General features: G+C 45.9%; 1 protein-coding gene across 2 annotated transcripts in view; it reads right to left on the bottom strand.

The window, feature by feature from the left end:
• Nucleotides 1-16,075, bottom strand: part of DNAH9 (dynein axonemal heavy chain 9) — a 313,471-nt gene that overhangs the window by 280,581 nt on the left and 16,815 nt on the right. For both annotated transcript variants that reach the window (XM_045083402.1, XM_045083401.1), the window contains exons 6-9: nt 15,518-15,751; nt 9,009-9,176; nt 7,288-7,404; nt 1,088-1,238 (exon numbers count right to left, since the gene is read on the bottom strand). In XM_045083402.1, coding sequence (XP_044939337.1) covers nt 1,088-1,238; nt 7,288-7,404; nt 9,009-9,176; nt 15,518-15,751 — 670 coding nt within the window. The remainder of the gene's footprint in view (nt 1-1,087; nt 1,239-7,287; nt 7,405-9,008; nt 9,177-15,517; nt 15,752-16,075) is intronic.

Here is a 16,075-nt window from a genome sequence, read left to right as displayed (position 1 = left end):
ATGGCCCCATAGATCTTCTGGGAATGATCTCCTACCTGGAAGCGTTTCTTAATGACCTCGCTAGAAAACCTGCTTATCCACAGAGTGATGCTGCTCCTCTCTTGCTTAAAAACCTTGGAAATTTTCCTGGTGCCTGAATAATGAGTTCCAGATTCCTAAATCTGGCCCCAAATTCCATGGTTCACCTAATCTCCCTCCACACACCTTGTTTGGCCATGGGCAGCTCTGACTGATCACCTTCCACATCCTCTCCTTCGTCCTCTGCTTCAGAGGCCTTTACCACTTCTCCCTGGCCGTCCACTCCCCAGCCTCACAGGGCTCAGCTCAAGGTCACCTAGGCCACACGTGCTCCCTTGGATCTCCCAGCCACAAGCCATCTTATGTCATTATGGTTCTTCATGGGGCAAGTTGAGCCCTACTTCTGTTCTGCTCCGTGTTCTTGTTAATATCACTCATACCTGATGTGTTCCCTGAAGAGCCACCTTCCAGGATTAATTCCTTTATCCCTCATCCTGGCCTGCCTCTCCTATAAGTGCTCACAAATGTGTCCTTCACCTAGCAAGGACTCGATAAATGTTTGTAGAGCTGAATTGGACTTGGTTTGACTTTCAATCACATAAGACAGGGCCTCTAAGAACTTCCATAAAAATGGAGAAATAACAATTCGGCATGGTGTCATCCTCTGTTGGGCTCCTGCATGGCGGCTATGGCCTTGGAAGGGATCAGAAACCTTCCTCGGGCGTATAAAAATCTACTGTGGAACTGAAGTATGTCGGAGATGAAGCAGCATTGGCAGTACTAACCGAGGGTCAACTCCTACATCATGCTAAGCTCTCCATCAGAGGCAGGCAAGACCTCACTGCTCTGGGTTGGCCACCAGTCTCAGCCCCGGACACAAGGAAATGCACAGTTCCTTGAATACTACAATGACCTGAGATGGTCTGAAATTTCAAGCAAGAAGGTTTTTTGTTTTCTTGGAGAATATCAGGGATTCCCTCGTGGCCATTTCACAGATAGAAGTGGAGTGAGTTGCACCCTTCCTGGTAACACAAGTGTCCCCATCCAAATCTTCAGTCAACAGACCTACCATGTTCTGCCTCCTCCTGGATGCGCTGACTGTAGATGGCTCTCACTGTATCCAGGTCTTTGATGAACATTTGGATGAGCAGCAAGTATTTTTCAGAAGCATCCTGTGCTATAAGTGGTCTTTCCAGGAGTTTCCCTGCAATGTCCAGCAGCTGCAGAAGAGGCAGAGAGAGAAAAAGAAATAGTCACAGAGTCAACCTTTCTAAGGCTACATACATCCTGTGTCTTGGCTTTTCCTTCATATAGCCGCCAACAGAAGAGGATCAAAAATTGTTATTGTGACTGTATCTATAATTATGAATGGGTTGAGAGTGATAGTGTGCCCCCCTCTCTTTGCTTTTTTTAAAAAATATTTTATTTATTTATTTGACAGAGAGAGAAAGAGAGTGTGTTCAAGGTGGGGAGGGGCAGAGAGAGAGGGAGAAGCAGGGAGCCCCACATGGGGCTCGACCCCAGGACCCTGAGATCATGACCTGAACTGAAATCAGACGCTTAACTGACTGAGCCACTGAGGCCCCCCTCTCCTTTGTTTCTAATGGGGAAGGAGTCCTGTCCGCTAATTTAGATGCTGAACTCGGATGTGTCGAGAGACTCTGAGTAAAGGACCAAACAAAGAGAAAACTAAAGATGTCAGAAAGGTGAAGTTCTCCATTAAAAAAAAGAAGAAGAATAAGAAAAATAGAGGTAGAGGGTGAAGATGGAGAGGAGATGAAGAAGCTAAGCAGGCTGGGTATTGGGGAGAATGTGGAAGGCTAAAATCTGAAGTTTGGAACAAGAAAAATGTTTCAGAGAGAATGAATTCTGGAAGTAATTTCTGGAATGAGTTCAAATGCTTGGAAAGGAATCCTACTAGTGTTCCCATATGAGGTAGGAAGCCACACTATTTATAAAAGGTTGTGGCTAACGAAGCCTGGCATGCTGGGTAACCTGGTATCCTAGGATAGCGCAGACTCACCCTTCTGAGGTTTGAGCCTCTTCTATGATTGTCCCACCAGTCATTAAAGCTACCTGAGGACATTTCCAGTGACTAGAAACTTATCCATTTCTCAAGGAAGTTCATTCCACCTTTTAATAGCTTTCAGAAATCTCTCTCTTCCACTGAGCCAAAAGCTGTCTCCTGGTAACTGCCACTGACCAGTCCAGGTTCTAATCCTTAAGCCTTTACAGAGTGAGTTCCTTTGTAGTTTATAGAAGGTCGATCATGCACTACAAAAGTGTCAAGTCACCCGATATGTCTCAGAACTCTCAGTATGCCACCATTTGTGTACTCCTCATCCGAAGCCACCTCCCTATTCTTCCATCTTGCTCCTGCCCTGCAATGGAGGGCAAGGGTACAGTCTTCTCATTCTAGTTGCTAGTAGCTGACTCCTATAACCAGTTACTCGCAGGGTTTGGTCCAGCTTGAATCAACTGGGCAGCACTGGTTAAATAGCATGGTGCAAGAGTCAAGGATTCAGGTGGCAATCACAGTAGACTTCTCCACTTTTAATGGCCACCCTACTGCTAAGGCCCAAAGACAGTGTTCCAGAAGAAACCCTTAAAAAATTTATTTAAGTAATCTCTACACCCAACATGGGGCTCAAACCCATGACCACAAGATCAAGAGTCGCATGCTCTTCTGTGGGAAAGAGAAACCAAAAGTAACAAAAACTAGAAAGGAACAGAGACAATCTACAGGAATAACAACTTTATAGGTAATAAAATGGCACTAAATTCACATCTCTCAATAATTACTCTGAGTTTATGTGGCCTAAATTCTCTAATCAAAAGACACAGGGTATCAGAATGGATAAAAAAATTAAGACCCATTGATATGTTGCTTACAAGAGGCTCCTTTTAGACTCAAAGACCCCTCTAGATCGAAAGTAAGGGGGTGGAGAATCACTTATCATGCTGATGGACATCAAAAGAAAGCCGGAGGAACCCCACTTATATCAGACAAACTAGATTTAAGCCAAAGACTGTAATAAGAGATGAAGAAGGACATGATGTCATAATAAAGGGTTCCATCCAATAAGAATATCTAAAGATTGTAAATATCTATGTCCCTAACTTAGGAGAAGCCAAATATAAAGTCAATGAGTAACAAACTTAAAGAAACTCATAGATGATAATACAATAACAATAGGGCATTTAACACCCTCCTCACAGCAAAGGACAGATCATCTATATAGAAGATCAACATGGAAACAAGGGCTTTGAATGACACATTGGACCATATAGACTTCGCAAATAAATTCAGAGCATTTCATCCTAAAGCAGCAGACCACACATTCTTTTTGAGTGCACACGGAACATTCTCCAGAATAGATCACACACTGGGTCACAAATAAAGACTCAATGATACAAAAAGATTGAGATTATACCATGAATATTTTCACACCACAACACTATGAGACTTGAAGTGAACTCCAAGGAAAAATTTGGAAGGACCACAAAAACATGGAGGTTAAAGAGCATCCTACTAAAGAATGAATGGGTCAACCAGGAAATTAAAGAAGAATTTAAAAAATACATGGGAGCAAATGAAAATGAAAACATGACAGTCCAAAATATCTGAGATCCAGCAAAGGTTGTCCTAAGAAGGAAGTGTTCTGCAATACAGGCCTTCCCCAAGAAGCAAGAAAGTCTCAAAAATACAACCTAACTTTACACCTAAAAGAGCTGGAAAAACAACAGCAAGTAAAGCTTAAGCCCAGCAGGAGAAGGGAAATAATGGAAGATTAGAGCAGAAATCAATGATACAGAAATCAAAAGAATAGTAGAGCAGATCAACAGAACTAAGAATGGGTTCTTTGAAAGAATTAACAAAATTGAAAAACTCCTAGCCAGACTTATGAAAAAGAAAAGAGAAAGGACCCAAGTAAATAAAACACTGAATGAAAGAGGAGAGATCACACTAACACTGCAAAAATATAAACAATTAGAAGAGAATATTATGAGCAATTATATGCCAACAAATTAGGCAATCTGGAAGAAATGGATAAATTCCTAGAAACATATAAACTACCAAAACTGAAACAGGATGAAATAGAAAAATCTAAACAGACCCATAACCAGCAAATAAATTGAATCAGTCATCAAAAATCTCCCAACAAACAGGAGTCCAGAACCAGATGACTTTCTAGGGGAATTCTACCAAACATTTAAAAAAGATTTAATACTTATTCTTCTGAAACTGTTCCAAAAAATTAAATGGAAGGAAAACTTCCAAACTCATTCTATGAGGTCAGCATTACCTTGACTCTAAAACCAGACAAATACCTCACTGAAAAGGAGAATTACAGAGACCAATATCCCTAATGAACAGGGATGCCAAAATTCTCAACAAGATATTAGTCAATCAGATCCAACAGTACACTAAAAGGATTATTCACCACGACCAAGTGGGATTTATTCCTGGGCTGCAAGGGTGGTTCAACATCCAAAAGTCAATCAGCATGATATACCACATTAATAAAAGAAAGGACAAGAACCATATGATCCTCTCAATTGATGCAGAAAAAGCATTTGACAAAATAGAGCCTCCTTTCTTGATCAAAACTCAACAGTGTAGGGGTGGAGGGAACATACCTCAACCTCATAAAGGTCATATTAAAAAGATCCACAGCAAATACCCTTCTCAATGGGGAAAAACTGAGGGCTTTCCCCCTGAGATCAGGAACATGACAGAGATGTCCACTCTCACCACTGCTGTTCGACATAGTACTAGAGGCCCTAACCCCAGCAATCAGCCAGACAACAAAAAGAAATTTAAAAATATAAAATAAAAAATAAAATCCTGATAGGCAGGAACTAGTTGAATTTTCATTCTTTGGAGACAATATGTAGAAAACCTGAAAGACTCCACCAAAAAAATTGCTAGAATTGATAGAAGAATTCAGCAAAGTTGCAGGATATAAAATCAATGCACGGAAGTCTGCTGCATTTCTATACACCAACAACGAAGCATCAGAGAGAGAAATCAAGGAATCGATCCCCTTTACAACTGCACCCAAAAGCATAAGAACACTAGAAATAAACCAAACCAAAGAAGTAAAAGATCTGTGCTCTGAAAACTACAGAACACTTATGAAAGAAATTGAGGAAGACACAAAGAGATGGAAAAACATTCCATGCTCATTGGAGCAACAAACAATGGATTGGAAGAACAAACATTGTTAAAATGTCTGTACTACCTGAACCAATCTACGTACTCAAAGCAATCCCTATCAAAATAACACCAGCATTTTTCACAGAGCTGGAGCAAACAATTCTAAAATTTCCATGAAACCAGAAAAGACCCCAAAGAGCCAAAGGAATGTTGAAAAAGAAAACCAAAGCTGGTGGCATCACAATTCCAGGCTTCAAGCTCTATTACAAAGCTATATTCATCAAGACAGTATCGTATTGGCACAAAAACAGATCCAAGGGACAGAGTGGAGAATCCAGAAATGGACCCTCAATTGTATGGTCAACTAATTTTCAGCAAAGCAAGAAAGAATATTTGATGGAAAAAAGTCTCTCTTGAACAAATGGTGTTGGGAAGATTGGGTAGCCACATGCAGAGGAATGAAATTGGACCACTGTCTTACCCCACACACGAAAATAAATGCAAGATGGATGAAAGACCGAAATGTGAGACAGAAATTCATTAAAATCCTAGAGGAGAACCTAGCAACCTCCCTAACCTCAGCTGCAGCAACTTCTGACTAGACATGTCTCCAAAGGCAAGGGAAACAAAAGCAAAAATGAACTATTGGGACTTCATCAGGATAAAAAGCATCTGCACAGCAAAGACAACAATCAACAAAACTAAAAAGCAACCTATAGAACAGGAGAAGATATTTGCAAATGTCTTATCAGATGAAGGACTGGTATCCAAAATCTGTAAAGAACTCATCAAACACAACACCCAAAAAGCAAAAAAAAAAAATCCAGTCAAGAAATGGGCAGAAGACATGAACAGACATTTCTCCAAAGAAGACATCCAGATGGCCAACAGACGCATGAAAAAGTGCTCCACATCACTTGGCATCAGGGAAATAGAAATCAAAACCACAACGAGATACCACTTCACACCAGTCAGAATGGCCAAAATTAACAAGTCAGGAAATGACAGATGTTGGCGAGGATGTGGAGAACGGGGAACCCTCTTACATAGGTTGGGAAGGTGGGAAGGCAAGCTGGCGCAGCCACTCTGGAGAACAGTGTGGAGGTTTCTCAAAAAGTTGATAACAGAGCTACCCTATGACCCAGCAATTGTGTATTTACCCCAAAGATACAAATGTAGTGACCTGAAGGAGCACGTGCATCCGAATGTTTATAGCAGCAATGTCCACAATAGCCAAACTATGGAAAGAGCCCTGATGTCCATGGACAAATGAAGGGATAAGAAGATATGTGCGTACACGTGTGCACACATGCGCGTGCACACACACACACACACACACACAATGGAATATTACTCAGCCGTCAAAAAAACGAAATCTTACCACTTGCAATGACATGGACAGAACTAGTGGGTATTATGCTAAGCAAAGTAAGTCAGAGAAAGACAAATACAATATCATTTCACTCATATGCAGGATTTAAGAAACAAAACAAGTGAACATAGGTGAAGGGAAGGAAGACTAAAGTAAGATGAAAACAGAGAGACAAACCATAGGAGACTCTTAACTATAGGAAACAAACTGAAGGCTGCTGGAGGGGAGGGGGTGAGAGGATGGGGCAACTGGGTGACGGGCATGAAGGAAGGCACTTGACGTAATGAGCGCTGGGTGTCATATGCAACTCATGAATCACTAAAACCTACCCCTAAAACCTACCCCTAAAACAAATAATACACTATGTAAACTAACTTGAAATTAAATAATATTAAAGTGGGGAAAAAAGAAAAAAAAAAGAGATGTAAACTCTTCTGACTAAGCCAGCCAGGCACCTCCGGAATAACTCTTTTGAAATGTATTTTTATGTTGCTGTGTTTCTACAAAAGCATTCATAATCAACCTGAGAAGCCCAGTTCTGTCCAGTCCTTTGCCCTCACTAGTTTACCCACAGTACTACTGGATTGACAGGAACAATTGTTCTCTGCAAGGAACAAAACAGTGGGAAGAGGATCCTTTCCCTCCTCTGCTAGGGTCGGAGACTAGAGACTGGAGCAGAGACTGGAGCACAACAGCACCCCCTACTTACCCCACCACCACGTCCTACTGCACAAACCTTAAAAGCGTGCTCCAAACCAGGGGCATCATCAAAGGCTTGACTGAAGATAGTTCCCAGTCTTCGGTCAAGATCTTCTACTCTCTGGTTAAATTCACACACGTCGTTTTCAAATTCCTGAAGAGGACAGAAGACAAACATGATCTCCTCCAGTCCACTCCCACTTCGCTCTTTACTACAACCTCTGTCCTTGAGTTGGCTATTCCAAGGATTTGTTGTGACTTTCTTTTCTTTTTTTTTAAGATTTTATTTATTTATTTGACAGGCAGAGATCACAAGTAGGCAGAGAAGCAGGCAGAGAGAGAGAGGGAAGCAGGCTCCCCGCTGAGCAGAGAGCCTGATGTGGGGCTCGATCCCAAGGCCCTAGGATCATGACCTGAGCCAAAGGCAGAGGCTTTAACCCACTGAGCCACCCAGGCGCCCTTGTTGTAACTTTCTAAACTTCACCTTGGCATTGCATACTTTTTGCCCAAGCAGACAATTACCCTGTTATTGCAGTTTTGTTTTCCTAGACCCTAGGCAAAAGGGTAAAGTGAGTGGGATGGGAGGTTGGCACTGTGTCACTGTCTCTCCGGGCTCCTCTCCTACCTCCTGAAGCCCCAAGGCCAGCTCATGCCGCCCCAAAGTCCACCACCCTGGCAGCATAGCCCCAGCAACAAGGTTAGCCTATCATTACCACCTACGCTCCTCCCGTCCTCAACTCAAAATCCTATTTTTTTTTTTTTTTAGTGTAAACAAACTAATCTGGCCATGAGAAGAAAAGCAAGCTAATTAAATGAATACCCACGATTTCTTCTAGGTACACTTTAATTGGATAGGGACGGCAGCTAGCCATTGTTCCTCCCGTTGCTAAATTTAGCAAATAAAGTTACAAGACACCCAGTTCAATTTAAATTCAGATCAACAGTGAATATATACATATATTTTGAGGGTAAGCACGTCTCAATTATTGTATTTTATTGGGCAGCCCCAAGTGTGTTCTCTTCCTAGAAGGTACCAATTTCCCAAGAAACTTGGTTAACTCAAAGCTCTGATCTGCGCAATCATTACCTGTGATTATGGCTTTCACAACACTGATGCGTATTCTTACAAAAAGACAAAGAGAAATAGAAAAGCATAGCAGTTTTCTCCCTCAGAAACCCAACCACACTAACACTGTAGTGTGTTTCCCTGTGCATGTAAGATGTGGTGCGTTTATTTTCTCATTTGGTAGGAAACACACGGTATATATCCTATTTTGTACCTGTCCCCCCCACTTTTTCCCCCCCCATACTTCAGATTCGTGGAATTTTAGAAAGGGATATTTTCTGGGTTTGGCCAACTAATCCCCCACTGTTGTAAGGTGCTCACAGCAGATTTCTGCTAAATTTCTTTCTCCTCTTCCCCTCCTGTACTCTTGCAATTCCTTTCCCCGTAACTCACCACTCCCTTCCCAGCATTCCATTCCCTATTTCTGTACTGACCCTTCTGCTGCTTTTCTCCCTGCTGCAGGCTTGGACCCACAAGTCTCAGATGTCCCCGGGCTGCAGGTGACAGGTGGGCTCCTGTGTCCTTGATCCTGCCTACTGCAATGCTGGCCTTCTCTTCCTCTAGAGGACTCCCTCCGGAACCAGGGCCAAAGGAAATACACAGGGAAAATGCGTGTGAACACGCAGACCTTCCCTCCTGGAGGCATCTGAGAAAGAGAAGAAAGCTTGCAAGTTAGCCTTTCCAAGCCTCACCGTGCTCTGGGGGTCCAAGCAGTCATAGGAGGACTCTGAGAAGACCCCGTACATCTCTTGAAATCCGTCGTACATTTGCTGGACCTGGCGACTCAGGGCATTCCCTCTTATGCCACTAAATTCAAGCTTTCCCAGTTGGTGGAAATCCAGGGTTGTCTTCAGGAGATCCTGCAGGGAAAATGCACAAAATAGTTAAAATGGGAACAACAGAGGCGCCTGGGTGGCTCAGGTCATGATCTTGGGGTCCTGACATCCAGCCCCACATCGGGCTCCCTGCTCATCGAGGAGTCTGCTTCTCCCTCTCCCTTTACCCCTCCCCCTGCTTGCACTGTGCTTCTCTCTCAAATAAATAAATAAAATGGTTAAAAATAAAATAAAATAAAATACTAACAATAGTAGCAGCAGCAGGTAATACTCACAGTAGTGCTGGGAAGGGCTAGAAATCACCGGGGTGGTGGTTGCTTAGGAAAATATGAAGGTGATTAGTATTGGGACCTTAGTATTAGATTGGGTTTGTACAAACAACTCTTGGTGAAACTCACCAACGAGGCAAAGAGAAAGTACACATAAATAAAATTCGCACAAACCAAAAAAAAAAAAAAAAAAAAAGAAAGAAAAAAATCAAATTTATGCTTCAGACTCTTTCTGTGTTCTTGAATAAATAATAAAACTTAACAACATTATTTGCATGATTGGTAGCTTTCCTTCTGATTTAAAAAAAAAAATCCATTTCAATGGGAGCATGTTGTCCAGTTCTAGAAGGACAGGAATCTTAGGGGATATTGACAGAACACGGATCCTCCAAACAGTCTGGAGGACAAGCTAAGGCGGAGACACCACCACTCCCAGCATCCACTCCTGCCAGGAAAAGTCAAGTGCAGGGTGTTCTTCCAAGTGTCTGCAGCCACGGCACCCCATGTGGCCAGCTGGGTGGGGGGGGGGCGGATGGGGGGCAATCATGTGACCTCTCTGTGTCGGGTTTCTTCATCTGTAACAGGGTAGCAATAATGGGAATGAAATAAGTCAGTGCTGGCTTAGGATTTAGGCCAGTGCCTGATATGCACTTAATACACGGTATGTATTACTGTCCTTGTGGTAGTTGATATGGCCATGTCCCGGCCGTGCTCAGAATTAAGGGACAGGTGGACAGCTCAGAGCCTCAGGCAGGAACCCCTCCTAAGGCCCCAGAAGCTGCTTCGTCTGACAGGAGCCTCCAGAACACGCTAACATGACAGACTGCATTTATCTCTCATGAATTCTGGTCTGAAATCACAGAAGCTACAAACCAAGACTCTCCCCTTACAACTTCCAGTGTAGGCGCCTGAGTGTAGGCACATGTCTCTCTTTGACAAGAGAGACAATGATAGCCTTTGGGTGGTTTTGGGGTCTTCTATCCTGAAGGAGATCGAAGGGCAAGTACACGAAACACTGTGTCACAGGGGAGAAAACCCAGAGGGTCCTGGTTCCACTCCGGGAACTCTCTGCTGCCAGAGACTCCAGGTGGCCAATGGCCGCCGCTGCGGGTTCACCAGTCAGCCCAGTGAAAGCCTGCCCAGACTCCTTTCTCTCGTTGGGACAACAAAACCTGCAACAGAGACAGGGGCAGCGGGAAGTGCTAAGATGGGGCTGGTTTGCCCTGCGTTACCAGGAGGGCACCCTGAAGGCTGGAGCAGCCCATTGAACAACCCTTGTCCTTGGCTATGCTCAGGCATGTTCATCAACAAGCGGCTTGAGTCGGGGAGGAGAGAAGCAGAGAGAAGCAGCCATGGAGAAGGAAGACCTATGCCTGGACCAGGGGCTCTTTCTTGCCTGTGATGGTGGGAAATGGGGCAGACTTTATGTAAAAACATGGTTCAGGGATGCCTGGGTGACTCAGTTGTTAAGCTTCTGCCTTTGGCTCAGGTCATGATCCCAGGGTTCTGGGATCAAGCCCCCGCTTCACCCTCCCTGCTCAGCGGGGAGCCTGCTTCTCCCTCTCCCACTCCCCCTGCTTGTGTTCCCTCTCTCGCTGTGTCTCTCTCTGTCAAATAAATAAATAAACTCTTTAACAAAAATAAAAAATAAAAATAAAAACATGGTTCAACTTTACATACAGGGAGGAAAACAGAAATGAATTTGATTTAAATGAAATTGACTTAAGTAGTAAATCAAATCATTCAAGAAGTGCTTAGTTGTAATCAGCGTGATAGCAGAAAGGTGTTTGTGCTATGGAATATCACCTGGGTACTTATCTTTCCTAATTCCGTGGAATTTCTATTTCAATTTTTAGGAAAATACTCTCTAACCACGTTAAAAGGCAGATGCATCCCGACAGGTTTGATGACATCAGAAAACTAGATGGTATTTTGTGGCACTATTTTAGTCTCAAGCCTACTTGAAGCATGGTCTCGGGTCCCAGAAATACCACAGTATCTTCTGCCCCTGGGAGTCCTAGACGCCGAAGAAACATTTGTTGAATAGAAAACTGTATGATCTGTAAACTCACACTCAGCTACAACAGCTCCGGGAGACGGTGACAGGTCGGCAGAGAACCTAAAAACCAGGGACTCCAGAGCAATTGGAGCAAATAAGAAAAATTAGAGAAGAGAAGCACATTCAGTAACATGGTGAGACGGCCATTAAGTGTCTGAAGGGCCTCGGTCAAGGGCAAGGCAGACCCCAGGGTGGTCCTCCTCAGAGGGCTGAAATAAGGCAAATGAGGGAAGAGGACAAAAAAGCAGATTTGGCCTCCACTGGCAGGTTGCACTTGTAACACATCCTGCACTTGACCCTGCTGACCTACCCCAAAATGGCAATTTCACATGGTTCCACTTAATAAAACAAAACAGTCTCGTGCGGAGAAATGCTGGACTATATATAGAACGGAGCGGTAAGAGAGATGGTGAGCTCTCCATCACCGCATGGCTTTTCGAAGAAGTCTGACATCAGAGACGTCGTAGAGAAGGTTCCTGAATCAGGCGGAAAGTTGTCTCCCAACTGTGGAACAGACATTGTGGGATGGGGATTATGACTTTGATTCTTAACATATCTGAATGCCAGTTCTTTCTGTTGTTTATTTACACGTCCTCGTAAAACAAATAAAAGGTTAATTCAAGCCAATATGAGGCTTAACTGATGCTTAAAAATATCCTAGGACTAAGGGCTCAAAGGCCCTGGGTCCCCCCCCAACCCTGGTCTGCCATTTCCCAGCTACGCAGCTTCAAGCAAGACACCCAACATCCCTAAATGAACCTTACCTCCCCGTGCACACACCACGTGGTTCGCTACCCCCTGACACGCCAGTGGAGCTTCTGCGTGACACGGTGAGTGCCTTGGTGTGACGTCCATATGCGGTGGCCATTGTCATGCGTTACCATCACGCTGATGTCACTAGCTCAGGGTGGTGGGTAAAAGAGGTCCAAGAGCTGATAGACAGCTCCCGGCCGGATCCCCCAAAGAGCATGGGGTCCCAGGCAGCAGACCAGCTGCTTGGTTCCTCTGCAACGACTGAGCAACCTTTAACAGCGGCGATGGGGGGCAGGGCTCCACTTGTACCATGGCCTGTGAGGCGTGGACTTGAAAGCGGGAATGATGACCAAACCCCACAAACACAATCCTGGTCTCGAAGGAGAGGTCACGCCACCCATCTTAAAAGAAATGTCTCCAGAATTCATTAAGGGAGAGCACAAAGCAGGCATTCATGGATGAAAATCTTGAAAGGTCGTTGGGTGAAAGACTGTTTTCTTTACCTTTCAACAGAGGCCAACCTTATGTAGCTAATGGTCTCCTACGTGGCCACATGCTCGGGCCGGCTGAAAGGGAAGCCGCCCCAATTAGGCTGGGGAGAAGGAGGCAGCAGAGCGGCTGCAGATGGTGGAAGGAGCCGAGGAACGCGGTGCACATTAGGTCAGCTGATTACCTCTCCCCCTGCTAATCACCTCGCAGAAAGCCTCAGCAGGAAATCGTTTTGTCTCCAAGTGAATCACAGCTTTACAGCAATTTGATCATGAAAGAAAGGAGGGTTCTCTCCAAGCCGCTTTGGACACTGTGGGTAGGGAAGAGGCTACAGGCAGAAACAAACAGAAGGGGAGAGGGGAGGAGGGGGAAGGAGAGGGAGGGTCTGCCACCTCCCTGCAAGGAGGGCACAAAAAAGGAGCCGAGCCCGTGTGGGGTGTGTGTGCATGTGCATGTGCGTGCACTAGAGCCCCAAATAGGAAGGCAGGGTGACGGAGGGAAGTCAAGAGGCAGCCAAGCCCCTCTTTTCCCCTTTGAATTTTGACTGTTGCAATTGCGAAGATTTTATATATTTTTGGTATTTCCTTAGGAAGTCATAAAGTCAAAGAAAGAAGACCCTTTCATGGAAGGGGGGTGGTTTATAATTTGACCCAAATGATTTATTTTTAAAAAAGAGTTAGGGATCAGGCAGTAGCCATTGGGTACAAAGAGGCAGAATCGAGAGTATGAGGGCAAATGAAAGGCACAAAATCAGTTCCAAACCCTCTCAACGCAGGGAGGGAAGCAGGGCAAGAGGGACCAGGCCCTTCGGAGCTCCCTGGGACATTTACAACTTTGCTGGAGAGGTAATAAATGCCAGCCAAACCTCCCTGCCCTGTGTGACCACGGGCACGTGACCCTACCAGTCATACTTAGTAAGGGCACTGGTACCCAGCCCGGGCTGGGTGTGGGTTGCCCACCAGAGCAGGAGGTAGGCTCCTCAAACACGTTGGTTCTTGATTTTCTTGTGCTTCCTTTCCCTCCCCCAGGACTGGCTCCATCAGAGATCAGTTGTATCCCGGTTGGGAGGAGGAGGAGGGGGAGAGGGGGAGGACGTTGGTAACCTGAGAACACAATCCCTCTGCTAGCTCAGACCTGCCCACTCTGCACAGCAATTTACAGCCCCCCCAACCCCCTCCTCGCCCAGCCCCCAACTTTTGTTTCAGCAGGTGCCCAGAGGGAAGAGGCCATCTGCACAATAAAACTTTCTTGTGCCAAAGAGCAGGGAGAAAAGCAATACAAATCAGAGGGGAAGAAATCCAAGGGAATGAGGAAGATGAAAAACCAGGCTTTTTACAACATAACCCGGGCCATGGGCATGTGGAAGAGTAAAGGTACGGCTGTCTTCTTCTTAGCGTGGTTTTTTGTATTTGTTAATTCTTGCCATCCACATCTCGGTGGCCACGTATTAGAAGGGCAAGATGAAGAAGGCGAGGTTCATGTTAATCTCGCTGAAGAGAAGCAGACTAATCCCATTTCAAACAGGCATTGATCACAGAGATACACAGAATGTTAACTACAGGGCCCCGTGAAACACGCTCCCAGAAGATCCACAGCCCTGTGTCCTCTGTGCTGAGCCGAGCAGAGAAGCGATGGGGGAGCCAGAGGGCAAGGGGATGAGTCAGAGTGAACGTTAGGGAGAGGAAACTTGGAAGAGGGGAGGAAAGGCTAACACAGGGGGAGGCGGCAGCCACACGGGAAGGAAGATCACAGAAAGACAGGGTGAACAGAAAGGTAAGGAAAACAAAACAGAAAGAGCTAACAGAAGGGAAGGGGGGCAGGTGGAAGGGAAGGAAGAGGAAAGGGGGGGTGGCATCTGACCTCAGCGCAGAGAGGCAAGCCAGAGCGAAGGACAGCAGACGCAAGGGGCCGGGGGCGATGGGGGGACGAAGCAGGAAGACACCGTGGGACAACATTGAAGCCATCCTCTAATTAAAGTGGGGGCAACTGTTTTTCAAGCCTCCGTGCCCTTGATTCAGAAAGAAAGACCAGCCTGGAGCACTCCTATGAGGGTAACGACTCCAGGGAGCTCCTGTTTCCTGAAGACGCCCAGCACACAAGATGCCCTATTGTTACCACACCATCTATATGCAAAGTCCCATCATTAGCATGTGTGCCCAGGGCTAGAGGCAGGGCATGCTCTCCTTCCTTTGGAGGGGGAGCTAGGGCGGCTGCAGGGCTGGAAAACTGGGGTGGGGGGGGGTGGGGGGGGGAGGGTGGGTTGGGGCGGCACTGGCTGGTATCCCACCCAGGTCGCCATGCTGGGCAGGTTGGAGCCCAAGTGTTCCTCCCGAACAGACGGGAAGGGGTTGATCCCAAGAGGGAGACAGAGCAGCAGGAGGCACTTAGGATAAAGGAGATGTCCATTATTTGTTCTCTCCACCATCCAGTGAAGCATTTAAGGTGTGCTTCATGTAAGATCTAGCTTCTGGCTTTCTCCCTTAGACACTCTCCCCATCTCTAGGTCCTTCCTTATCTCTCCCTGGAGAAATCCTTCTCCAGTTTCAACACGTGTTTCCTCTAGAGCTCCCCACTTTCTCAGAGCCCCTCTGAATTAGGGGGCTCTCTTTCCTCTTCCCGGTTAACACACCCAATTCACGTTTATCGTGACGTGTAATACCTCCCCCCCCCAAACTGACGTTCCCTGATTCTGTGACTGTCCTTCCTTGGATCTCCTCCACTGTCTGCCCGCCTCCTCCTGCTCTTGCTTCCTGCTGAGTCCAGCCAGGAGCCTGACCGTGAACAAGAACACCCACCTGCACCATGAGCAGCCGCCCCAGGAAGCCGTCCAATCGCTCAAAGACCAAAGAAGACTGGAAATCCCACTCCCGGACCTCCTGGTTCTCCTTGAAGTAAGTGCGGAGATGCTCCCTTCTGTCCTGAAAGCCCTGCTTGAAGCAGCTCAGTGTGTCCACGGCCATGTGCAGCTTCCTCTGACTTTCCTCCGCCTCACTTCTCAGGAGGCCCTCCGGGCGGAGGTAATTAGAGGCCTGGAACGCAAACAGATCGGGGATGCTGAGCATACAAGGGTGCAGGGCACCCTACAATTTTTGCCCATTCCCCCCAACTCTGAGTGGAATAATTGGTCCAGCGGTACTTTCCAGAAGCAACCTCTAGGAGACCTTCTAGCCCTGTCCTCAGTTCAGCAGGTGGACTGGGACCTGGACTCAAGCCACACTGTCTGGGACTGGGTCAGGGATGGGCAGGTGCCTGAGCAGAGGAACCACCATGAACTTCGGTGGGGCCAGCTGGGGCTGGGGGACGTGTTCTTCCCCGGTTGTTCTCTTGTGACTAATATAGTCAAGTAATTCAAA

The sequence above is a fragment of the Mustela putorius genome, unplaced genomic scaffold (assembly GCF_011764305.1).
Source record: "Mustela putorius furo isolate JIRA1106 unplaced genomic scaffold, ASM1176430v1.1 tig00000695_pilon_pilon_pilon, whole genome shotgun sequence".
In the NCBI taxonomy this organism is placed as follows: domain Eukaryota; kingdom Metazoa; phylum Chordata; class Mammalia; order Carnivora; family Mustelidae; genus Mustela; species Mustela putorius.
The sequence above is the reverse complement of the archived record's forward strand: the minus strand, read 5'-3'. Positions and strand labels throughout refer to the sequence as shown.